The sequence below is a fragment of the Euphorbia lathyris genome, chromosome 7 (assembly GCF_963576675.1).
Source record: "Euphorbia lathyris chromosome 7, ddEupLath1.1, whole genome shotgun sequence".
NCBI classification, from domain to species: Eukaryota; Viridiplantae; Streptophyta; class Magnoliopsida; order Malpighiales; family Euphorbiaceae; genus Euphorbia; species Euphorbia lathyris.
In genome coordinates, this window is record NC_088916.1 from 76,664,751 (window position 1) to 76,691,926 (window position 27,176).

The 27,176-nt window shown below is 34.4% G+C and overlaps 2 protein-coding genes across 2 annotated transcripts; one reads left to right on the top strand and one right to left on the bottom strand.

Annotated features, from left to right (window-relative positions):
- Window positions 1–11,601: 11,601 nt before the first annotated feature.
- Window positions 11,602–14,862, top strand: LOC136234915 (uncharacterized). Its single transcript, XM_066024411.1, has 3 exons — window positions 11,602–12,225; window positions 13,525–13,646; window positions 14,487–14,862. The coding sequence occupies exons 1-3, from the start codon at window positions 11,854–11,856 to the stop codon at window positions 14,635–14,637; spliced, it is 645 nt and encodes a 214-aa protein (XP_065880483.1). The 5' UTR covers window positions 11,602–11,853; the 3' UTR covers window positions 14,638–14,862.
- A 1,955-nt stretch (window positions 14,863–16,817) lies between these two features.
- Window positions 16,818–22,656, bottom strand: LOC136235536 (UDP-galactose transporter 1). Its single transcript, XM_066025254.1, has 5 exons — window positions 22,121–22,656; window positions 20,005–20,254; window positions 19,721–19,928; window positions 18,115–18,346; window positions 16,818–17,230 (listed from the first exon to the last, which is right to left on the bottom strand). Exons 1-5 carry the CDS (start codon window positions 22,229–22,231, stop codon window positions 17,003–17,005), a joined length of 1,029 nt encoding a protein of 342 aa, XP_065881326.1. The 5' UTR covers window positions 22,232–22,656; the 3' UTR covers window positions 16,818–17,002.
- Between the last annotated feature and the right edge of the window lie 4,520 nt (window positions 22,657–27,176).

Below are 27,176 nucleotides of genomic sequence, written 5' to 3' on the forward strand. Positions count from 1 at the left end.
TACCATCGGCAATGCATGAAACCATGTGAGGGCAGCCCCCTCTAGATAGGTGTTAAACAGCCCCAGGACTTGATCCTCAGTCAGGATCGTGTGCTTCATCACAGCAACATACTGATTCATGTGAGCGGTGGGATCTCCAGTTCCATCGAACTTTTTCATGTCGGGGTGCCGAAATTTCAAAGGCAAAGCTGTTGCCGATAAATAATTCTTCAAGTTATAGAAATCCTGACTTCCGGAGCTTCCTCCGTGCAAGTCCTGCACTTCCTGTGTGATGTGTTGCTTCCACTCCTCTTCCTTAGTTTTCTCTTTCTCTAACTGTTTTCGGATATAATCCTGATAATCCTCCTCATTCCCAAAGCGAGGGCCATCGTTCACCTCATTCTCAGCACGCTTACTACCACTCTTGTTGTCCTTCAATGCTAACTCAGCTAGCTGGGCCAAGATCGCGGCCAGCTGATCATTGATATTGTTCACAGAATTCTCCAATTCAGCCACTTTCTCGTCGGTCGCAGACATACTGACGGAAGACTGAGTATACTCGGACGAAGATGATTCCGAAGCCACAACTTCCGATTCAGAACTGTCAATTTGTAACTGGTCAAACTGCCTAACTAGCCGACTGCTCTCTCGGTACCACAATCGCTTAATGATGATGTCTGCGCGAACGGTATCCATTAGTATGTATGCATGATTTTATATGCATGATTCGTGGTGTGTGCGTTTATTTATTTACGGATATATAAGATAAGAAGAACAAACGTTAGTCCTATTTACATGTATCACAACATCTCTCTTCCACCCTTATTCCTCCACACACTCATCGGTCCAGGTCTCTTTTCTAGGATTTTGGTTTTTGGCTCACATTGCGGTCCAGGGGACGCGTGATGCCGTCGATTATTGCGGGAAATTAAATCATTCATCAGACAACACAGTTCGTTTTGACGTATCCACGTTTGGTGACTAAGAAATTGACCAAGTTGGATTGTCCTTTCAGAATAACTCATCTTTTGTCCTTTTGCGAGACGCATTAATTCGGGTTTTGACTCCCTTTGAGCGCATCTCAGTTTTTAAATGTGGTTCGAGTTATTCTTCTAGTTCAATCGTTCGTTATTGTCGATGACTCGTTCCCTTTTGTTTGCGTGGGTTCGTGTCTCGATTTTGGATTACAACGGGATCTTTTGGATCTATCGAGAGACGTAACCACATGTTTATTTAGTGATGGAATCACTTTTGGATTTTATTTTAGGGAACGGACTCATCGCATAACGTGTTTGTTCTTAGCGTCGAGGATCCGTTTGCTCATTTTAGCTACGTGAAAAAGACGGCGAGTCTTATTTTGAGCGCACGGTAACCTTTCGGCTAGCAACAGTTCGTTGTTCTTCCCAATCCACGGGATATATCGTCTTAGTGTGGTTATAGAAAATCAACGTTTCGTTGAATCGCATGCTTATTCAAAGCGAGGACATCACCGTTCTCTTTCCTTTAGGCACGAATTAAGCAAACACGTACATCGGGCCATATTTCTTGCAGTTTTGGTAACGGTCGAAATGATCGAGTCGTTAGTCAAAACCCGCAGTCTCGTCCATATGGCGCAATTATATGGTTTGGCTTAATTCGGCTTTGTGATTTTAAACGGGGTATACACTCGTTCGAGGCACGTACTTAACGACATTGGTTTATTTTCTTTAACTACTCTCGGTATTGATATATATCGTAGATTCGGAATGATTTTGGTCGTTTAGTTTATTTTTCTCTTCTTTATTTTCTTAGTCATCTGTACGGACACATCCATTTCTCTTAAGAACGACACGAGGCATAACGTAAAAGCTCGTCTTTCATTCAGATGGGACGGGCTACTTGTGCGAAACTTTTCGCGTTATGACAGGGTCGTTCAGGACAGAAATGTTCTTCGTTTTCGTTTCGTCTTGATCTCGTTTTATCCCAATTTATTTAAAGAATGTGAATAACGGCTATTGTTAATATAGTCCTTTGTATCGAAATGTAATTATCCTTAACATTAAACCGATTCATACTTAATACGTGCTTACGTCATAACACATTTCCTGAACACGTGCCTTCGTCGGGACACCGAAAGGGACAAGGCGGGTCGCACATGTTCATTCATATGAGATGACTAAGTCGTCTTTAGTTCAAATCGTTTCGATGTTTTAGGGTAATTAGTATGTCGATTCATGAGTATATATTAATGCATCGTCTCATTTTCTTTACATAATTTAGGATTAGACACGTATCATGGCGGTTTGAAAACACGAACTGATTCATTTATCACATCAAAAATAGTAATGGGTAATCCTATGGAAACTTCTAAGGCTACTATATGCTGACACGGCTGACCGCGGGACCTCACAGGACCGCACGGATTCGCCCCTAACGAATGGATGGGGACCCTCTGGCGCCTTACTGTAAGGGGGAACTTACGCTAGCCTCTTTCGAGCGACGAATGGACTCTCGCTAGAGGTTTCGCGGAAATTACCCAAAGGGTTTGCAATAATGCATATGAATGCATACGAAAAGAAGTAAAACGATCCGTCCCCGTTAAGGGCTTAATACACGCCTTTCGGAATCAAATTTCTCGCTTCCCCAGCGGAGTCGCCACTTGTTAGACGAGGTGCCGCAGCCTAATCTCCCGGGCGGACCGGGGGGTGGACAACCTCATGGCGACGTAAGCGGTGATTGGCGCCGAAAGCAACCAATCGTGGAATCAAGCTACTCGGCAGGACCGGAGCTCGGAGATATGGAAGAGTCGCCACCCACGAATGGGAAAATGAACACCGATCCCTTGCGGGAGACCGGTGTGGGTTCGGGAAACTTAGGTACGAGCCGAGAAGGCTAGCTCCTTTCCGGAGAAAGACTACTAGGCACCCCGACATCGTCCGGTTATGAACCACCGGCCTCCTACTCAGCATGTTAGGTGATAACGGACTAATCGTATACTTCTTTAAGTTTAAAATTCATTTGAAACCCTTTTCTTTCTCTTTTTAGAAACCATTTTGAGCATATGATATTGAAAAGCCACCTCAGTAAAGAATCACCCATTTATGTTTATACATACACAGAGAGGGAAGAAAGAAATGATTTATTTACAACCGTATTTAAATGTTATGTTGTGTGTTTATTCTACACTAACTTATTTCCCCAAAACGAGTTTTATTTACATGGTTCGCACCTTAATCGCCGTTGGAACGATTTAGGAGCGTTTTAAAACCTCGTTTGATGAAGCTTACCCGAATCGCCATTGGAACGACTCGAGTATTTGAAAACGTTTGAGATAAAGAACCTTTTAATAAGAAAACGTGGTTAAACATACAAGTCAATTTCATTTTGTACAAATCCTTTAAGAAAATGATTCAAAAATCTATTATTTGCAAAGAAAACGATTTTAATTACAATGATCCTTTAATCCGCCTTTGGAACGGATTAAGGTTTTAAAACGTGGTGTTTTGAAGACGATTTGGAATATTAACAAGAATGACTCTATTTATTTACATTAGAAAAAAAACTCATTAGTTTAAATAATTCAATTGAAAACTCTCTTTTTGTGATTTATTTTCCCCACTTATTTAATGGACTCTCTAATTGTTATAATTACAACAATAAACTTATTTTAACTAATATTTACACTTAAATAAAGCCCATTTGAAATATGGACCCATGAATGGGCTCAAAGGGTAAAGAAAATAGTTTGTACATACGTATATACATTTAAAATGAAAAATAGAATATAAAATAAGAGTTAATACAAAAGAAGCTATATGTATATATAAAAATAATAGGTACAATATATCTATACTTTGAAAATGTGAAAATAATAAGTAGATCCTATAACTAAGAAAATAATTCTTATCCAAAAATAATTTTATTCAATAATCACTAAAATACCCAAATGTTCCAAAAACTATACATATACATAACTACTATAGTTTTAAATACCAAAAATACCATATGCTAATATATATTAATTATTTCTCAAAATACCAAATAACTAACATTTAAAACATAATCCAAATTAATAAAAATGAATACATATATATACTTATACTTATATTGTAAAATGGAATAAATAATAATATACAAATATTCTAGAATGATTATATATGCTAAAGTTCTAAAATAATTTGAAAAACATATATTACATATTTATATATATGTACTAAGGATTAAAAGTTTAAAAGTTAAGAAAAAAGGACTGAAATGGCATTTTTTACATTTTGGCAGATTTACCGACGGAAAATCCGTCGGTAAACAGCATTTAGTGACAGAATAGGTAAATTACAGCAGCACTCCTAAATGTTTCCAGATTTATTCAAAAGCTTTAAATTAAATCTAATTCAATCGTTTTGGGTTTCCGAACTACCAAAGATGTATCATAGTCGAAAAAGGAAATTCCTAAACAACGTTTTTTTTTTAATTTCAAAACATTATTTGGAAATTCCTTTTAAATTAAAAACTTGTAATTACAACGTTTTCGATACCCGAACTACCTTTTATCGGATCACGGTTCGTATTGGGACATAAAAAATGAGGTTTTTTATTTTAAAACAAAACCGAATTTTATTTAACAAGAAACGAAAATTAAATAAATACGTTAATTAAATAAAATGTGACAAAATAAATAAATGACTAAAAGAATAAAAACTATAGCATAAAAATAGAAGAAGAGAATAAATTAAATAAAATAAAGAGTCTAGTCCTCGGATAATACCTTGAATTCGGTATCTGATAGTTGAAGCCGATTGATTCCACGAACCACGAGCTCCCGTTTTTTATAAAAAAATTAGTAAAAATTGAACTTAGGAAATTTAGAGATTTTCAATTTTTAGGAAAAAAAATGTTTTTTCCTAAAAAAATCAACTTCCTCTCTCTAGAAAAATATCTAGTGTGAGAAGCTCTCTAAGGATTCCTCCTCCCTCTCCTTTTTCCTCTCCCCTTTTTGCATGGGGATCCGTGCCTTTTATAGGCAAACGGGTCCCCGGACCAATGGGCGACGCCCAAAAGAAATTGGGCGTCGCCCATTGGGGTTGGGCGGCCGCCCAACAATCGTTGGGCGAGCGCCCAACGCTAGGTTGGGCGCCCGCGCCCAACCTCCGTCGGGCGTTCGCCCGACGTGGTTGGGCGCCCGCCCGCCGACCCTCGGGGCGTGTCTCGAGCCATCGGGCGTGCGCACCCCGCGTCCGCCGAGGGCGCGTCCCGCGCCGCCGGACGCTCACACGTCGCGGCCGCCGAACGCGCGCTTCGCGCTACCGGGCACGTGCGCTCAGCGGCCCACGAGAGCGCGCCCCGTGTCACCGGACCCGGGCATTGCTCGGACGTCGAGAGCGTGCCACTTGCGGTGCGTCCGACGGACGCCGAGCGCACGTCCCGCGCCGCCGAGCGGGCGTTCGACCATTGTCGTCCGCGTGCCGGATGCCGCTAAGCACCCGCGCCGTGCCGCTAATTTTCCTTCGCTTATTATTCTTTATATATTTTTCAAAACTTCCGGAATCAATCGCTTCAACCGTCTTGTTTTCAGGTTTTCGTCACAGGTCCTCCGACTCGGTGTCTACAACTACAATCACTCAATCATGTAGGATCTACTAATTAATTTAATGATATATATTAGTATAACTTTTCATTAACCTCAATACCAAATGTCATGGGGTTATGTCGGAACTAGGCCAAAGCCTCGTGTGGCGCCGAGATTTCTTCGAGTCTCGGTCAGCCAACTTCTACTGAAGGGGTCTATCCCTTTTGAACATCAAGCATCCCATCAATTCGTCTGTCGATATTCCGTCCTGAGGGGACTCCTTGTGGTTAAACCTCGCCTCACAAAGGACCTGCACTATGGGCCAACTTGAGGACCCAAAGTGTCCGTAGGGATTCCACCATCCATCTCCCTTCCCGAAGTCCGGATGTCCAACACTCCTAGTCCCTATTGGACTAGGTTAGATCGCTTAAACCAATCCCAACAACTAGCACAGGAGTTGGCGGAGATCTGATGCCAGATGATCATGTCTGTCCCCTTTTAGCGTTACTTACGCCGACTTGAAACTCACGTTCAATGGACATTGACATGTCTCATTCACCACTCGCCGTCCATCAGACCAATCCTCTTCGAAGCCTTGCTACAGCTCTCGCCGATGATTGGCCCGATATTGTTTCCAAAATCTTCCCCTAGCTCTTGAAAAGTTTAAAGGGTGAATATACGTTTTGTTTGCAAGTAGAAAGTAGTGAATAGTATTATTAAGGGAATCCAAAAGAGTGATTGGAATTTTGCACGAGATGGTAATGTATGATATCAATATGGATAAGTTGATTTGATTGATAATGCAAATGGAAAAGGACAGTTCAATTATGCCTCAATTTTCTGCGGGCTTTACAAACTATTTCCAAATCAACCTTTTTTGGTTTTTCTTTTATCCTTTTTAGATTTTCCGAATCTATAAGAGATTTCGAATGCTTAATAGTACAGTACATAATTTCTACGGAAAAATAAAAAGAAGAACATTTTTAAGTTTCTTACTTTTGGATTTTTATCAATGATGAGGGTTAATTCATCATGGGTATTTCAGCATTTATCCTAATCATATGGCAAATCAGCTAGCCGTTCGGTGTTCGGTTCGATAAAGTTCGATGGTGTTTGGTTCGATTTATTAAATGATCCGAGATTGAGTATGGAAAAACTCGTTCAAAGGTCGCAAGCAAACCGGTTATAGGTTAATGAACAAGTTCAATTATAATGTTTATGAACACGCTCGTGAGCAATTTTGGTTTAATTATTTGTCTAAAAATAGTATTTTTATAAAATAGGAAAATGTAAAATTGTATAGTTTGCCTAAACTTTAGTTTTCTAAGGTAGTTTTATGTTAATTTTTTTTTAAATGAACATAATTAATATGTTGTTTGTAAGTAAAGTTCATGAAGAAAATTAGCGAGTTGTTTAAAAGCAAAGATCGTAAATAAATAAATAAGTAGCTCACGGACAAGATGTTGAGCTCGAACTCATCAATTTTCTGACGAACTAAGCATGAGAAGGTAAAAGTTCGGCTAGACTCGATTGCAACCCTACTTTTTACAGTATAACTTAATTTATATCCTTACCACTTGCATCGTATTAATCCAATATTTATACATGTTTTTGAGATAAAATACAATATATATATATTTCGTTAGAATATATATGTGAATATTATTTGTTTATAGTAGATACATGTTTTGATAGAATGCCTAAGTTTACAACTACATAAATCATAGACTTCTAAAATATATATGTGAATATTATTTGTTTATGATAGATATTATCTTAGTAATATTGTAATTAATTAGTTACCTTATGTATAGCCTAAAATTACTTTATTATATTCAATATTAAGTATAATATAAGATTACTCTATTGTATTCGGTATTAGTTGTTATCTTAAGTATAGTTTAAAATTACTCTATTATATTCTGTATATAAAACTAATTTGGTCAAGAAGATAAACAAGAGATGATATTTTTCATGGTATCACATTCTTATAGTTTTTAGGCCATTTTCTAGCATCCCTCTTATACACCTACCTCTGTCCTTCGATGTCTCTCCCTCTCTCTTCTTCGTCCGTATACCCACCACCATGGCTGAACACAAATTTCATCATGCTCTTATTGTGTTTAATATTAAGAATCAAATCCACCAGCCGACACCACATGCAGGTATTCTAGGCCCCTGCACACAGCAGATCTTTACTGCCAAACACAGTCTTCCCCCACCGACATTGATACCACCATGTACACTCTTACTCTTAATCCTCCTCCTCCTCATGACATAAATTGGTAAATGGACACCGAGGCCACCTCCCATATGACCTCTGCACCAAGTACTCTCACGTTTTATTTTAATTTGAGCAAAAGTAATGGTATTATTTGTGGTAATGGCCAATCAAGTCCAATTCATGGTTACGGGCACACTATCTTGCCAACCTCAACCCCACCATTGGCTTTAAAACATGTCCATCATGCACTTCACATTGTTAAAAACTTAGTGTCAGTCCGTAAATTTACTTCTAATAACTCTGTTTCTGTGGAATTTGACATGTTTGGGTTTTCTGTGAAGGATTTATAAGGTGTGAGAGTCAGGGCGAGCTATATCCTATCACCACCACCATCTCCCAACCGATATAAGAAGATGATGACAATATATTACAGTATAAGAAGATGATGACAACTGATTTTAGCGCCAAGAATAACAGTTGACGAATTCTGTTAGTAAGCTGGATATAATCCAATGAGGTGATTAACATATAAGATTGATGAACTACTTATCATACATTTCATAATCTTTATAAAGAATGAATAAAAAATATAAATAGTTAGTCAAATTTAACTAATGGGAATGATTAGCTAAATATTTTAGGGGTTATCTCACAATGTTGGAGTGTCTCACTTTTTAGGTGCACGTTTGACATTGTTTTCTTTAGCTTAAAAAATAGTTTTTCCAGCTAAAACTTATGTTTGGTAAATGCAAAATTGTTTTCTTTAAAGCTAGAAAATATCTACAAATTAAAAGAAGAGTTTAGTAAATACAAAATTGATTTCCTTAAAAGATATGAAAGCTCGGAAACTGCTTTTAGAGAAAACTAAAATTGTAGTTTTTAGGGAAAAAATTTTTCACAGCTTATGAGGAAAGCTGAATCGTTGGTAACAACAATATCAAATTAATCCTAAATGGCTAATTATGTAAAACAAATGCCATCTTTTATAAATAAAAATATCACATTTCTTTACCAACATATCGATGAATCATAAGTTTTTTTTCGTACTTTTTTCTAAATAAAATATTAAGTGAATTTTTCATTTTAGTTTATTGACTTTTAATAAATATAAATGAAATAAATAAATAATGATATAATTAATATATGAATGGGATCTTACAAATTGGAAGTGATATCAACCATTAGAGACTATACTATCGAGAGATGAAAATGCTTTTATTAACAAAACCCTTTCTATAACTAAGGATACTATTATTTACATTATACGTGAACGTCATGTTATCACTCACTAGTAACATATCAAATACATATAATATTTTGTAAGTCTCATATTGTTCAGATCCTTATCATGTTATATACTTGTTAGATTAAAAAAATACAAACATTTTATCGAATTTAAAAACATTTCGTTCTTAAAATTATTATGAAATTACAAAAAAAAAACTTCTAAAACCAATTGATATGGAGCCATTGATACATGAACATATCAATATAATATTTTTTGGTAATATGGAAGGGTTTAAACCCGAGAAAACAAAAACGGAACAAGAAAAGAAAAAGAAACACAATCATAAGCATAATCATATACGAATCATCCTAAGAAGATATGTACCATAGAAATCTAAAAAAATAACATCTTGAATGCTTTCAGTAGGCACATCACACTCGTGAAAACTCAGAGTCAATTTTCATGCGTAGTTCTCCATCCAATTCGCGGCTCGATTCCCTTCGCGAAGGATATAGACAAGCCGCACATCTCAATCCCTATTATAAAGCTCTCGACATGACGAAACTAAGCAATAAAAGCGGTGCCTATGCTCCGTTCCATTGCTGACCAACCGAATAACGACTAACGAGCCCATCTTAAACACCACCCCGATGATAGAGCCTATCCTAAACATATGTGAGACCAAAGTATAACCCTCGTAACTCATGCCAAAACAGTCGTGCAAACACCAAGATTCACCGCATACCACAATATAATATTTAAATTTGGGCTTAATACATCATTTGCCTCCTGAACTTGTTCAAAATGGTTGATTGACCCCTGAACTTTCAAAATGTCTCGATAGCTCCCTGAACTGCATAAAATATTCAGTTAACCCTCTGAACTTGCATAAAATGCAATCAATTAATCACCCGGTAGTAAAAAAGTAAATTAAATACGGAAGATATGTTGCACGCATCTTAAAAAAGTAAAACGATCAAGATCGGGATATGCGATTATAATATTAGAGAAGAAAATGTTTTATAGTTGAATAAGTAAGAAATTCTTTTTTAACATGTTTTAATATATTTTGTAAAGTATGTAATAACATTCTAAGGTACGTGTAATGTATTTTCCGTATTTGACTTACTTTTTTACAACCGAATCATTAATTGATTACATTTTATGCAAGTTCAGGGGACTAACTGAATATTTTATACAAGTTCAGGAGGCTATCGAGATACTTTGAAAGTTCAGGAGGCCAATCAATCATTTTGGACAAGTTCAGGGACAAATGATGTATTAAGCCTTTAAATTTGTAATGATATATGAAACTAACTTAACTTCTTAATTATTATAAAAACAAAAGAGTTACACCATACTTACTTTATTTTTATTATCATTGGATGAACTTACTTTGTTAAAGTTCACTATAATCCAATGATGAAAAAAACAAAGTAAACTTTACTTTATAGAAAATAAAGTAACACAGAAGTCACTCAAAAGAAAAATAGTAAATTTCAAATAAAACCCCTGTGGTTTCACTAATTTTCAGATAAAGGATTGTGGTTTATTTTTTATCAAAACGAGGATTGAGGTTTCGCACTTGGATTAATGTTATTAAAACCATCTTTAACGACCTGAAAATGAAATTTTTTAAGAATTAAAGTTGTTCAATGTCATATTTTTTATGGAACTACATTTTCGATTTTCGAAAATCATCTTTTTTAGAACTTTCTCTCTCTAAACATTAACTTTCTCTCTCTTTACCAAACATCATCTAAACAATCTCAAAATAAAAAAGTTGAAGAATTAAAGTTGTTTAGAATATTAGTAGTTCTTAAAATATGTTATTTTTGAAGTCATCAAGGGTGATTTTAATAGTATCAATCGAAAAAGTCCTTATTTTGCTAAAGTTGAAAACATTAATCCTCGTTTTGACAAAAAGTAAACCACAGTCCTTTATCTGAAAATTAGTGAAACCATAGGGGTTTTATTTGAAGTTTAACCAAAAAAAATAAAAAAACCTAACTTGTGAATATTTAATATAATATTTAAATTGGGGCGTCTGGCTTTCTGGGTTCTCCCAGAATTTAGGGTTGAGTTCTTCCTTTTCTGCGGAGCTCTGGGCTATTCTTACTGGAATCAATCTTGCTAAAAGGCTGGGTGTTAAGAGGCTCTCTGTGGAGTCTGATAATTTGGAAGCAATCAAAATGATTTCTGAGAATCATTCTATGGGTCTTAACAGTCGCAACCTCATCAAAGCTATTATAAGGCTTTGCTCCTCCTTTGAGTTCGTAGAGTTCAGACACATTTTTAGAGAGCAGAATCGTGTTGCTGATCGCTTGGCGGCGGCGGACCATGAAGGGACGTTAGGCGTTACTACCCTTCCTGTTTCCCCTAGTTTCATCTCTCATCTTCTCTTAGAAGATAGGATTGGGGTTAGCTTCCATAGGCTAATTCCTGTGTAGTTTGTTGTTATTCGTTTTTTTTTCCTTTTCTACCAAAAAAAAAAAAATATAATATTTAAATTTGTAATAAATGAAACTAACCTAACTTCCTAAATTCCAAACATAACTATAACATTTATGATATTATTACCTTATATATTTTCAAAATTACAAACCCATTTTAATCCACATTCCAATAATACAGTACAAAGAATCTTCTCTTTCATCACCATATATGATAGTATAGTATATCAACCCCTCTCTGCAAATTGCTCAACCTCTCTTTCTCTTTCTCTTAGCCCCACTCAGTGATTCCCGTGACTGCAAAAACCTGCACAAACAGATAATAAAAATCATTGCTTTACATCACAATCACTAATCTTTTCTCCATTTTTATAAACCCCTATTTCAATCCCCAAATCCCCCCTTCCATTGCTCACAAACAAAAATGCCTAGCTCAGGTTGGAGATCAAATTCTAGAAATTGTAAGAATAGGTCAAGTGAATTTGGGGGTTCTTTTCTGGAGAGGAAAATGGAGGGATTGAATCAAATGTATTATGGGAATAATGGGAGTAGTAGTAATGGGTTGGGATTAGGAGTGAAGAAGAGAGTAATGGTAGTTGTGGATCAGAAAAGTTACTCAAAACATGCTATGATTTGGGCACTTACTCATGCTGCTAATAAGGGTGATTTGCTTACTTTGCTTCATATTATACCTCCTTATCAGAAGTCTGATTTGGGTTCTTCTGGTTCTGGTTCTGATTCTGATTCTTATCTTGCTAAATCTCTTGGTTCTCTTTGCAAGGCCTGTAAACCTGAGGTATGGCTGTGTTTTTGGTTAAAGATTGGGGGTTTCTGTTGTTTTGATTGTTGGGTTTTGATTTTATGGGGAGATTGCTATGTTGCATAAAAACTCTTCTTTGCTAGCGTTTCCATTTTTCGTATCCACTGCAGTTTCCTTTTCTTTTCTGTTTAAGTCACCATTTTGACAGGTTTCATTAAAAGGGGAAATTTATTTAGTTAACCTTCAAATCCGGGGAATTTGTTGGAAGTGAAATTGCGGTTATTTCAGGGTCTAACCTTGATTTAACCATCGTTTCCATTTAAACTCATTTTTTAAAAAGTTAGCTGAATAACCTTCCTTTAATTAACATTTTCTAACCCCAAAATAAAACAAGCAAACTTTTAATTAATTTTTCTTAGAAATAACGCTTTTCGCATCCGTTCCCTGCAACACAGGAAGATTGTGTTTTTTTAGATGTTTTTTCTCATTGAAGATGGTGGCTTTTTGGTGTTTTGATTCATGGGTTTTATAGATCAAGAAAGAGGGTTTGGATCTTGAGCTTACCTTCTTCTTGCATTGTTTTGAGCTTTAATTGTGGTAAAAAATTTAACCAATAGTATTCAACTTTGATTTTACTAACATTGTTAAAATCGAATTTAAAAATGACTTAAATCGGAGATGAAAATGATATTTTAAACAATTTTACTTTTTTTTTTTATTTTTGATAAAAGAAAAAAAACCCGATTGTAAACAACTTTAATTCTTTAATTCTTATTTGATGTGGTAAACTGTCGTTTTTTGAGGTCATTTATTTGATTTTTGTGTTAGCAAACCATAAAATGGAACGAATTTTATGTCGGGTTTTAAAATTAAGTGAATCTTTTATCCCTTTAATTGTTTCATTAATCAAAGAGTCTTTATTTTCTTGATTAGACAGATCTTGTTGCATCAGTAGTTTCTCATTCTAATGTTCTTTGATAAATCATTCTTGATCTACCACTTTCTAGGGGATAATTTCATTTCCTGTTTCCTTTCTTCATGTATGGTTATTTTCAGTCAATTCATTCATAATTCAACATTTTTCTTTTTCACTTTTTCACTTTTCTTTTGTTCTAATTAAATTTTACAGAGAAAAAAGATAGAGAGATAAGATAAATCTACTGTCTTTTCATTTTTTGGGGATGTTTTTTCAGACACATTTATCTTTTCTGCCTCTATGTTTTTACATTAAAAGAGTTACATGTCAATTCGGGTTGTCGTGTCATGATGGTTTTATGATAATCGTGCTAAACGAGTCGTGTCAATATGTAAATTGTATTATCGTGTCCGTTTCAGGTGGATGTGGAAGCACTAGTGATCCAAGGGCCAAAATTGGCTACAGTAATGAACCAAGTGAAGAAACTAGATGTGGCTGTGCTTGTTCTTGGCCAGAAAAAACCTTCTCCCTTTCTCAACTGGTGGATACTTCAATTTATATCAATTTTACTTTTATCATACAAAACGGTTAAATGTTTTTTTCCGTGGTAGAAATTCTAGTTCGGTTTTACACTTTTTCGTCAATGCAAAACTGAACTAGAATTTCTATCTCGGGACAATAAGAAGTGGAGTTAAAGGAGAGTCTCGGGGTACAATTGAAGCATCTCCGGACCCTCTTACTAAATGGAGAGGGCCGTCTGGAACCACCCTTTTCAAAGTGAATTGCGGAGATGCAATAGACTCACCGTGCACATTGGGTATGTTGCATCTCTGGAATCCACCTTGAAAAGGGTGGTTCTAATAAACGGCCCTCAACCTAGAAAGAGGGTCCGGAGATGCTACAATTGTATCTCGAGACTCTCTCCGTGACACCTCCTATCCCTCCACCTCTGGGGGGATCAACTTTACCCTTGTTGCTAGTGGGTGAGGTAGGAGGTGCACGGAGAGAGTCTCGAGATACAATTGTAGCATCTCCGGACCCTCTTTTTAGGTTGAGGGCCGTCTCGAACCACCCTTTTCAAGGTGAATTCCGGAGATGCAACATACCCAATCTGCACCTTCCTACCTCAACCACTAGCAACAAGGGTAAAGTTGAGGGAGAGGAGTGCGCGGAGGGTCCATATTAACCCGAAAATGAAAATAACTGATGGAAATTTCCGTCTAAACATACAATTTCCATCAGTATATTCATAATTTGTCTCTTGGATTAGACACCATTGATGGAAATGTTCGTCTCTGATGCTTAAGAAAACAGTAAATTTTAATAAATTTTCGTCCACTGACCCCGAACCGAGTTCTAACATTTTACCCCTTTTTGGCAGTCTCTGTGGGAATAGCAGCAGTGAGGAGTTTGTAGAGCAGTGTATCAACAATGTAGAATGCCTTACAATTGGAGTGAGCAAGCAGAGCAAAAGTGTAGGTGGATATCTTATTAGCACCAGATGGAAGAAGAATTTCTGGCTCCTGGCTTAATTTACTTCTTAATTACTTAATTAATTAACATCTTTTAGTGTTATTAAAAAGGTTTAATTAGTCCCTAATCTCACTCTTTGTAAACAATTAAGTGCTAACTAGCTAGATCATGATGATCCTTTGTAATCAATGACACTATCATGAGAAATAAATCCATAATCTCTTTATAAAACTATGTATGTTGGATAATAAAAGCATTATTGGGTGCATTTTGAATTTATTTAAGATTAGAAGAAAAATATTAATTTTGTTATTGTCCTATAAAATTGCTTAATTTTACTCATTAAATATAGGTATAATATCTATTTGGCTCCCTAAACTAAGGCTTCAAAGTCAATTAGTATCTTAAACTATCAAAATCATCAATCTACTAACCAAAAATCATCAATTAAGTCTCAGTTCTAAACAAAAATCATGAATTGATGTCTTATCGAAAATCATTTTAAGATATGATGATGATGCAATTGATGATTTTTTCTTAGTTTGGGGACTTGGTTGACGATTTTGATAGTTCATGGTCCTAGTTGATTTTGAAGCTTTAGTTTAGGGATCCAAACTTGTCTCGGATTTTACCTGTTTTTGAGTAAATAATAGTAAAAATTAAGGATAGAATTTAGGGTAAATTTTAAATAAAACCTTTATGGTTTCACTAATTTTCAGATAAAGGACTGTGGTTTACTTTTTGTCAAAACGATGATTTAGGTTTCGCATTTATATAAATGCTATTAAAACCATCTTTAACGACATGAAAATGAAAATTTTCAAGAATTAAAGTTGTTCAATGTCATATTTTCTATGAAACTACATTTTCGATTTTCAAAGATCATCTTTTTTGGAACACTCTCTCTCTAAACATTAACTTTCTCTCTTTTTACCAAACATCATCTAAATAATCTCAAAATGAAAAAGTTGAAGAATTAAAGTTGCTTAAAATATTAGTAGTTCTTAAAATATGTCATTTTTGAAGTCGTCAATGTTGATTTTAATAGTATCAATCGAAAAAGTATTTATTTTGCTAAAGTTAAAAACTTCAGTCCTTATTTTGAAAAAAGTAAATCAGAATCCTTTATCTGAAAATTAATGAAACCACGGTTTTATTTGAAATTTACTCTAGAATTTATTAAGAAATGGTAAAATTGAACAGTAATTTTGCTGTAATGGAAAAATTAACTGTCCCTATCAGAAAAACAAGTTGGCAAAAGTTAATGATTAACTTGTGCAGTTCAAAGAAGATAAATGATTCTTTAGGAAACCACTTATGATGATGTTAAGTACAGTATTTGTCTCTTTAAGTTGAATGCTGCAAGAAATGGTGAAACTTTTTCAGAAGCATGCACCTTTCAATCATCAAACCTCTGTCCTTTCAATAAATAGAATTGATAAAACGAGCATTGTTTCACGTTGATTGTCCGGTTAGAAATAATACTTAGTCGTGCTTTGTAACTATGGTGAAATCAGATAAAGATTAATCAATTTTGAAATTGCAAAGAAATTGGATAAAAATTGTCGGACTTCTTTACATTGTAGTGATTCATACTCAAACGCAACACGAAGAACCGTGCTGCTTTTGAAATGACTTCCAACAAGAAAATCGGATATCATCCGATTTTAAAATTGCAAAAAGTTAAACAAAAATTGTCCGACTTCTTCACATCATAAAGATTCCCACCCAAATGCAGGAGAATCGTGCTGCTTTGGGAACGACTTCCAACAAGCAAGTCAAAACAATCTTTGTCGACTTTCTTGCAACAAGTCGGATAATTTTTCCGGCTTCCTTGTTGGATGTCGGACAAACCGTAACCCGAGCAAGTTATGTAAGATGTGAAGAAGTTGGACAATCTTTGTCCTAACTCCGTTGCAGTTTTATTCCTTTGCAATTTTAAAAAAATCGGATAATCTTTATCCGATTTTACCCTAATTTACAGAACACAGTCACATATATTATATTTCTAACCGGACAATCTATTGTGAAATAATGCTCCAATTGAACATCATCCAGAACATTCATTCGAGTAAAACCGAATTAAGGACATACAACTTTTTCACGTTGACAAGTGTAATTCTTCGACTAATTTGATTTCAAATGTCAAGTTAAAACGACACCCATATTATCAAAGCTTAATTTTGAACTAAATTGATCATACTGCCCCCGAACACTTCATTGTCAAATTGATCCTTAATTATGAGTAAAATTGCATACTATTATTATCCAAAATGTAGTCATAGAATTCAAAAATAGTGTAAAGGAAATAAATTAGGAAAAACTTTCTATTTCTAATAGATTGGATGATGAGAACCTGTGTCACTCAATTTTTCCTCCCTTTTCTATATCTGTATTCCCCTGCCTCACACATCTTCTCTTTCATCAGACCTTATCATCTAATTTATCATTTACAAGCGGAATCAATTCTAGCCGACTCCGTGGAGTCCGGGGCGTCCGAGGAGTTCCCGGTGGAGGTTGCTGTTGGGAGAGCATGTGCCTTACGTACCCGTAGAATGTACATCCTAGAAGTGTGATACCACAGCCAACAGCATTCAAAAGTGCAATTGGGTTCTTGAATATCAACCATGAAACTAGTACCGCGACAGCGACCTGCATATATCAACGAACAACTCAGCAATGAAATGATAGAGACAATCCATCTGACACAACCCGTTTAATACATTTATCATTTTTGTTGAACAATATGGAATATAGAGATTGCATAGTACGATTATGACACGATAACCCACCCCTATTCAAGTTGGGTTCGGATAAAACAAGCTGCGATAATGTAGATGAAAATGACAAGGCAAAAAGGACTCATGTAGTTGTCAAAATGTCGACTTTAAGTATCTCTACTTTAATTTAGTGACTTTTTGTTTCGGGGAAATGTGACACTCGGTTTAAAGGCTTTGTTACCTCGTGTCTTTCACATCCAGCTAGAAGGCAAGTGAGATAGAGATAAATACCATGTAGGACACGTTTTAGACGGAAATATGTCCTACAGAGCATCTACTTTCACCTCATTTTACGTGTGAAGAAACTATTAAAAAAGATGCACATTTTACCCGAAATAGAAGTTCAGCTATAGGGGTGTGTCAATGATCAAAAGCCACCAGACCAAAGTATAGAGTTGAAGACAACATTTTGTTAAGTAGACGGCCAATTTGTCTTATTGCCACATTGGTATTGAAGAGAACTTCATAGTTCGTGTAGGTAGTCCTATAACTAGGGGTGTCAAAACGGATTGTCGAGTCGAGCATACTATGTGCTGTATATATTCTACATGTTTATATAGAATATAAAAGATACAAAAATGATAAAATGGGTCATGTAAGTTGTCGTGTCTGAAATTGATAGCTCTATTTTATGACATATATTATATACAAGGGTCAGTCTAAAGCTAAGTTAAAAATATACGAACCACTTAAATTCAGTAAATAGGTTATTCAGAATAATTAAATGTAGGAATGAGTAATCTTAATTTGTCTCACCTTCAAGTTTCCAGCAACGTTAAATGTGACTGCAGTCGTAGAATGGATCACGTAGAAGATGGAGAAGTTAAGACAGAAAGCCAACACCCCAGAAATGAAAATGATCACCATGGCAGGAACAACGGACTCGTGGGTGCTAAACCAATCTATAACTCCATTACCTTCAAGAAGGATTGCTGGTAATCCCAAAATCATGGTGGCAAAAGGCGCCATGTAGTACACTGTGTTTATGCTGAAAACGAACGGCAAAATTACAGAAAAGAAAATCAGATTGGGTTACATGGAAATATACAGCAAACACACTCAAACCGAGATCCCACAAAACGAAAATTTGGCTTTATTTTTGTGAAAATTATTGGCTTTTACCAAGCAAATATACAAGGGCGTGCTGTTATGATCATCAATAAGCCTAGGAAACAGAAAACATCCACATATTTGGTATGTATTTTTCGAAAAAAAATACTTGACTATTGAAGGGGAACTGGAATATAACGCCCGTATATATGAACTCAGAAATAAAGAAATGTAACTCGTAAAAATCTCCAATCTGTGTCCCTAGAAAATTTCACTCCTATATCTGAAAAAGTAATCTTGTATATGGTGGGATTTTGACGCAAAATTGACACATTAATGTCTTATGTCTATCATATAATGTAGTTGCTAAGCTGTTAAAAGCAGATTGAAAACAATTTACATTGTACAGAATATAAGTAACCCGTAAATAGCTGTCTTCACATAGCAAGATTGCAATTAAGTTCATCAAAGAAAAATATTTAATATCAATAACAGTGCAGACGACGCCATTTAACATTTTATGATAAGACTAGCACTGTATGATTTTAATACGATAAATCAAAAGCAAAATGCAGGTAATGATTAACACTTATAGCATTGTTCATCCATGGAAGTTACAAACATTAAAAGAAAAATCTGTAACTAGACAAGGAGCGGAGAGGGTGGAGAGGCTTTCAACAACAACAACAACAACAACAAAGCCTTAGTCCCGAAATGATTCGGGGTCGGCTAACATGAACCATCATATAAAACCGTGAAAATCAAGTCGTGTCAGCGACACAGATTCGCTCCCTCCACTCCGTCCTATCCACTACCATATTTTCCTCAATTCCCAATAAACTCATATCACTCTCGATCACCCTCCTCCAAGTTTGCTTAGGTCTTCCCCTACCCCTCACCACTACATCCCTTTGCCACTCTTCGGTTCTCCTAACCGACGCATCAAGCGCTCTACGTCTCACATGGCCAAACCACCTTAGTCGGTTTTCTCTCATTTTATTCTCAATAGATGTGACCCCTACTTTTGTCCTAATTATTTCATTACGCACCCGGTCCTTTCTCGTGTGACCACACATCCATCTCAACATACGCATCTCCGCCACCGACATCTTATGGATGTGGCAGTGTTTCACTGCCCAACACTCCGTACCATATAACAATGCTGGTCTAATTGCCGTCCGGTAGAATTTTCCCTTCAATCTATTAGGATACATAAGATGAGGATATCATGGAGAAAATAAGAGGCTTTCCCATGGAGAAAATAAGCAAGATACATAAGATGAGGATATCATGATCAGAAAATAGATGCTACCTGTCAAATTTGTATCCATGCAGCAAAGATTCTGCAAGGATAGTCTTTGTTGAAGTAGCCAAGCATCCGAACAGGGCAGCACAGAATCCAAGCATATTAAAGCTAAGCTCAGTAACAGAAGTAAGAAGTATTCCTCCAACAATGGGTACTAAAGCTGCCCAAATTCTCCAATCGAAATATTTTCTCCAGACCAACCACTGCAAAACAACTGTCCAAATCCACGAATGATTATATGAGCAACTGAATTCAATTACAATAAGCTTGTTAGTGAAAATGATACTGACCTGTGGTAGCAGGAGTAAATGACTTGATTGTTTGCATGAAAGAAACTGGAATATAACGCAAGCTCACATTCCCCAAAACAATATTGATACAGAATACAAATGACATAGGGAATATCCTTCGCCAGCGATCTTCTGGGTCGACCACTATCAAAGGTTTGAGCTTCAGCACCTTGATTACAATATATGCTCCAATTGATGAGCATATGAAGTGAATGCAAGACACAGTGAGCGGAAACTTGAAATCCAATTTCTGTTCAGATAAACCATTTGAAATTTATTGGTAATTCGTAAAAAAAGAGAAATATAAATTCTTGATAGCCCACAAGAATCAAACAAGAAAATCGACACGGTATGAAAACTTCTTGAAAATATGTAGACTAACAATGAAACAGCCAAGTAAAAGAATAGCCAAATACAATAAGCATGATCATTTCCAAGAAATCATAGTACAAAAACATAGCTGTTGATTCATAATGATTAATACATCTTGCACACAATTAATTTATCAGTTCAAGAGTCACATATATATTTGGACAAATCTGGTAAAAGGATTCAATGAAGGAAAAATATAAGCATCCCATCAATCCTGTTTCAACAATTCATGTATGTAGATCTGTTATTAATCCCCTCAGCAATTGAGAACATTGCTGCCAATATGAAAAGGTGCAAACAAAATTTCTAGCCTTTCTTACAGTATCAAATATAGAAAACGCTTATGCAAAACGAAGCTGTTTGCCAGTGAGTAAAAAGGCTTTGGGGCACATTCAATAAAGGAAAATTAGAAGTATCTCATCAATTCCTGTTCAAACAATTCATATCTGTAGATCTGTTTTTAATCCCCTCTGCAGATGAGTACATTGCTGCCAATAATGAAAAGGTGCAAACAAAATTTGTAGCAGTTCAGACAGTATTAAAGATAAAAAATGCTTAAGCAAGACGAAGCTGTTTGCTAGTGAGTATAAAGGCTTTGGGGCACATTCAATTAACCTTATGAGTATCTCATCAATCCTGTTTGAACAATTCATATCCGTTGTCTGTTTTAATCCCCTCTGCAGATGAGAACATTGCTGCAAATAATTAAAAGGTGCAAACAAAAAATCTGTAGCCTTTCTGACAGTATTAAAGATAGAAAATGCTTGAGAAAAACGAAGCTGTTTGCCAATGAGTAAAAAGGCTTTGGGGCACATGCAATCAAGGGAAATTATAAGTATCTCATAAATTCCTGTTCGAACAATTCATATCCATAGATCTGTTTTAATCCCCTCTGCAGATGAGAACATTGCTGCCAATAATTAAAAGGTGCAAACAAAAATTGTAGCCTTTCCAACAGTATTAAAGATAGAAAATTCTTAAGCAAGACAAAGCTGTGTGCCAATGAGTAAAAAGGCTTTGGGGGCACATTCAATTAAGGGAAACTATAAGTATCTCATCAATTCCTGTTCGAACAATTCATATCCGTAGATCTGTTTTACTCCCCTCTGCAGATGAGAACATTGCTGCAAATAATTAAAAGGTGCAAACAAAAAATTTGTAGCCTTTCTGACAGTATTAAAGATGCAAAATGCTTAAGCAAGATGAAGCTGCGAGTCAAAAAGCTTTGGGCCACAAAATAATCTAATAGAAGTGTCGGAGAAACTGATGACCAAGTAAACTATAACCCACATACCAGCAGTTTGATTGCATAAAGTATTAAAATACATCAAACCTTTGTACATCAGTTGGTAAACATGTTCCTAATTATATATAAATCGTCAAAAGTACATAAACAGCTGGAAAAAGGAAAATTTAATAAAAGCCCTGAATCTAAAGTAGAAACCAAGCACCGATGAGTCCAAAATAATAATACAAATAAAGGAAATAAAAATTCTCCTTAATCAGCAAAATTCAATTATTGAAACTCAAAATTAAGTTCAAAGATCAATACACAACAACATCAAAAATGAAAATAAAAATAAAAATTCAGAATTCCTGTAAAATTCAGCATACCTAACACCTTCATCACAAAATTAGCCAACCAATCAAACAAAATATCACGAAGATTAGCTCTACCGTCACAAAATTCATACAGAAAGCGATAGAACAGAACTCCATAGCGATCGAAGAAGCAAAACCGTACCTGGAAGATCCACTTGTTCATAATAATCACGGTAACATTGAAAGCCCACCACTGAATAATAGCAAGCAGAGATCTGAAAACGCTCCACTGAAACAACACACTCTCCTCCATTTCTCAAACTCTCTGTGTCTCAATCTCACAATTCCAGATCGGAAAACCACGGAATTCACCTTAAATTGACTCTCTGCTCTTCCCTTTTAGACAAGTCTACTCAATTGAAAGCGTGCAAAACAGATTAACATACTCAAAATCGAAATTGGGTCTGTAAATAGAGGCAGAAAGAGTTGAAAATTGGGAGAATAAAGTAAAATTGATTAACCCTAATGGCAGTAACAATGTGAAGGAGGACGTAACGGAGCAGGAAGCTCTTCTGCCATGTGATTTAGGCCTCTTCGGTGTTTATGCTGTTTTTTGTATTCAAGTTTAAACGTATCTCTCTCTTTCAAAACTCATTCCTTTTCTCTCTCTTTTATTATAGAAATGGAAATGGAAATGGAAATGGAAATGGTGGTAATGATAGATCTCCTAATTTGTTTTTCTTAATTAATTTTGTTGTGGCTATGTTTATGCAAATAAGGTAACAAAATACAAGTATTATTGCTACCTAAGAACCATTTACCCTAATTTCCCCCTAATGATAATAGGGTCAAATACATTGGTTCTTACCCTAATTTTCCCCTAATGATATTAGGGTGAAATACACTAATATCATAATTAATTACAAAATTACAACTAAATCGTATTATCAAACTTAATTCTTAATATGTCATTATTCTCTATATATTATGATTTTACACCATAATTTAAAAATTCTACACTCTAATTTATAAATCATAATAGAAAATATATTCTAGACTTCTAATTTATAAATTCTAATCTTTAAAATATATTAAAAGTACTGATTTTATTAATTTGACATAATGTAAAATTATGATTTGACATAGTTGTAAATAGTTTTTTAAAAGACGAATTTATGTGTAATTTTCCCATGATAATAGGTGAGACAATGATACTAGGTGTGACGGTTATTCGTGTCAGTTATCAGATTAGTATCAAATTATGCCATCATTTTCGTTTCGTGTTTTCGAATCACGTATAATTTTACGATATATATTAATAATGACATTTAGATCCTGTTTGGTAGGGGTGTGCATCGTTTTGGTTTAAACCACGTATCGAACCGACCGAATTCGGTTTTTCGGGTCGGTTTTTTAACACTTCGGTTCGACATCGGTTTTATTTTTAGATGTATTTCGGAATTCGGCAAAAAAATATAAAAAAACCGAACCGTACCGAATTAAACATATTATACATTATTATAATATACATATATAATTGATTATATAAGTTTTTTTTATTTTTGTTAAGATAATAAACTACAATGGATATATTTTGAAAGTATTTAAAAGAATTGTTGTTGACATAAATTTAATTAGAAGATATAATGATTTTTATGTGTTGTTTCTAATTTTTTTTAACTAAATTCGGTTTTTCGAGTTAAAACCGAACCGAATATTTCGGTTCGGTATTATTTCGGTTTTACATGTTATTCGGTTCGGTGTCAATTATTTTGTTAATTTCGGTATTCGATTTTTTCGGCTCGGTTCGATTTTGAACCGATGCACATCCCTACGGTTTGGTTCGGATGTTAGCTAATAGTTATTATTGTTATTGCGGTCAGTTGTTTGTTATTAGATTATTAATTATTAATGTTTGATAAAATTATGATTAATTATTACTGTTGTTACTATGTAAATCAATAAATAAATTATAAAAATAAAAATTGTAATACATAAATTTATATAAATAATCTAATTAAATAAAAATTAAAAATAATAATTTATTGAATGAAGTAAAACTTTATTCTTTCGACAATAATATTATAGAGATATAGATAAAGTTAAAGAAGAAATGTATTTTGTAGAAATAATAATAATAATTTTGTCAACCTCAAATAAATGTAGATGTTTATGAAAAGCTTCAAAAATAATACTGGTTCTATAAAAAAAAATTAAAAGATGTAATTGTGTAAACCTAACCAAACAGCGTGTTTCATGTGGTCTAGAGTGAAATGTTAAACGTTGCTCAAAAACTGAAACAAACAACCCCTTATAAATATAAGAGAATATGTTAATATTTTAAATGTTTTATGTTATTTTTTAATTAAGATGTTAACATCAATCATCCGAAAGTCCGCTAATATCATATTGGATTCGTGTAATGGATTTACAACTCACGTATGATTTTATTATTTTTATTAAGGATGATATGAAAAAATATGGAAGGTTCAAATATAATTGTAATTTTATTATCTTTATTAATTAAGGTAAAAAAATAAGAGAATATGATAATAATTTTAAATATTCGTGTCATTTCAAGTTAGTATGTCGATCCTAATCCAACCTAAAAATTTGCGTCTCAATTTTATGTCAACCCGGTAATGACACATTATCAACTAAACTAAACTTGAACACTAAAATTAAATTTTGATTTCGTATCGTGTAATCAAACCGTGTGTAATTTTAACACCTTTAGCTAATGGTGGTATGTGATGTGATTAACTTCTGAATATTGACAAGTCGAATCAATTTTATATATTATTAAAGGAGCTTTTTTTTTCAATCATGAATTTCGTTATTAAGTCCACACATACATGATGTTGTCATTCATGAGTAACTAGTTAAAATCGTGTGAGTCTCTTTTTGTTTGAATTTTTCTTATCACGCGTTATGTATGTATTAGATAAAAAATATAAAAACAAAAAACACAAATTGTTAGCCCATAAAATAAAATTTTCATTTTATTTCAAATGCGAACATAAGATAAAAATTTAACATAAAATTTTAAAAAGAATAAGACTGGAAAAGAAGGAAATAAATAATAAAAATATATATCCTAGATATTCCTATTTTCTTTAGCAATTTAAAAATAACTGACATGGTGGGTCAATTAGCCACATGACGTGTTGAGCATCTACACGTCATGTGGTTCCGAATGAAATTTTCTGTTTGTGAAAATTTAGTCCACATATCGTGTAACTATAAAATTTGCCAACATGCTCGCTAAACAAAGCCACGTGATGTGTTGAGTTGTCACACGTCGTGCGGTTTTTAATGTAAGTTTCTGTTCGAGAAATTTAATTCCACACGTCGTGTGACTATCCACACATGACGTGTGAAGTTTAAAGAAAATTCAATTCGGTTAAGTTTTTAAGGCACAGAACAATGGTTTCTTTGCTGAAAAATGAGGTTTTCGGAAACTAGAAGTCTCGACGAATCCACGAGTTATTTTTGGAGTCGAAACGAAGTCCTCTTGAAGGAATTCAAATTTTTGAAATTGACACGTGTTAAACATGTGAGGAACGTGTGTGAGTGAATTTAGGAAGAAGTCGGAGAAAGTTGTAATTTCTACATTCTAAAAAACTATAAATAGTGGCCAAAATCTCTATTCCAAACCACAACAAATTATCCAAACAAATCGATACAACAAATCCGACTTTACGTCTCGTTTTCTTTAGCGTACGACCCCTGTTTTTCATGTTTCCAAGTTTATAATCATTCCTTAGCAACCCATTTTCAAGTTTCAATCGTTCATTTGCTAATCCTGAGCTCGAGAATTAATGTTTTTCTTACCCAATGTTCATAAAAGTAAGTTTCTGCACCCTTTTAATATTTCTGCCCAACCAGTTTCTTTTATTCGTTTTGACCATCTAGAAGTCATTTTTGTCTGAAATCGTTGCTCTATTCTCATCCCATACAACCTAACTTTAATTCTAAGCTTTTGTTTCGCTTCAATCCGTCCCCGAAAACTTATTCCACAAGCCATTTTCAATCCCCCAAAATCCATCTCTTTACAAGAATTTGTTCTTTTTTTTTTTACATTTGTTGAAGTTCCACGGATTGAGTCATCCACACTCGCTACCAATCATTCAAGTGGTTCATTTTCTCGTGAATTCGAATCTGATTACCTCAACGCCTCATCAAAATAGTCATTTGTTGGCTTTAAGTTTGTTATTTCAATTTCTATCATTGTTATTACAATTTTATATTTTGATTTCCATTTTATAGTTAGTTTGGCTCAAATTCAATTCTGCAATTAATTTAGCTAATTTTTATATAGAATAATTCCAGTTGTAATTCCTGGTTTTTCAACTTAGCACTTGTAATCAAACAACATTACATCAATAAAATAGAATTTTCTTAAAATCCTTGTGTCAATTTTGAATTTCAATTCCATTTATTTTACTCGTAGTGTCTATAAATTATCTAGAAAAAAAAACTTTTATAGCGGAGTTAGGAATATAAGAGGGACTTTTTTTCAATTCTTCCATCATTCGCTAATTGTTTCATTTAGAATTCAAGTTTATGCGCGCATGATTCATAACTTTAGCTGTCAAAATCAATTGGGAATTAATTTCCCTAGCACACCCGCACCCAATCTACATGTGACAAGATTAGTAATAGTATGAAAATATCGGTAACACAAATATTTTACCGATTTCATCCCCAAATCTATTGTAAAATCACAAAAAGAAACAAAAACAAAAAAAAACACAAAATTCTTCATTTTTGAATCGTGATATGCAATTAGGGAAAAACACGTAATAAAATATTTAAGTTTTTTTTGTACGATATTTGAAATTTATTCAATTGGTCAATATTATACATTTATTTATATTTTCTTTTTGAAATAAAAGGTTATTGTTTCATTCATAGAGAAAATAGTACATGTCAACATAAGTAATTAAAAAACAAGTACATTAGAGTAGCTTAAATTTGCATCTTCAATATCATATATCATGATAAAGCAATGTTAGACAGTGCTTTAAACTGTATATGGTATAACGGCGGGAAACAAACTTATCCAGAATCGACTTCAGAGTTTTTTTTCTCGAGAAATGACTTAATAATCATTCAATGAGCTATATCTATATAATTAGTACATAAAACTCTTCTGTTTTTTCATGAAGTAAAACATAATAACACCCATATAGGGTGATAGACCACGACCACTCATATAGAGAGAAATACAAGAAAAAACAAAAAAAAAACTTCAA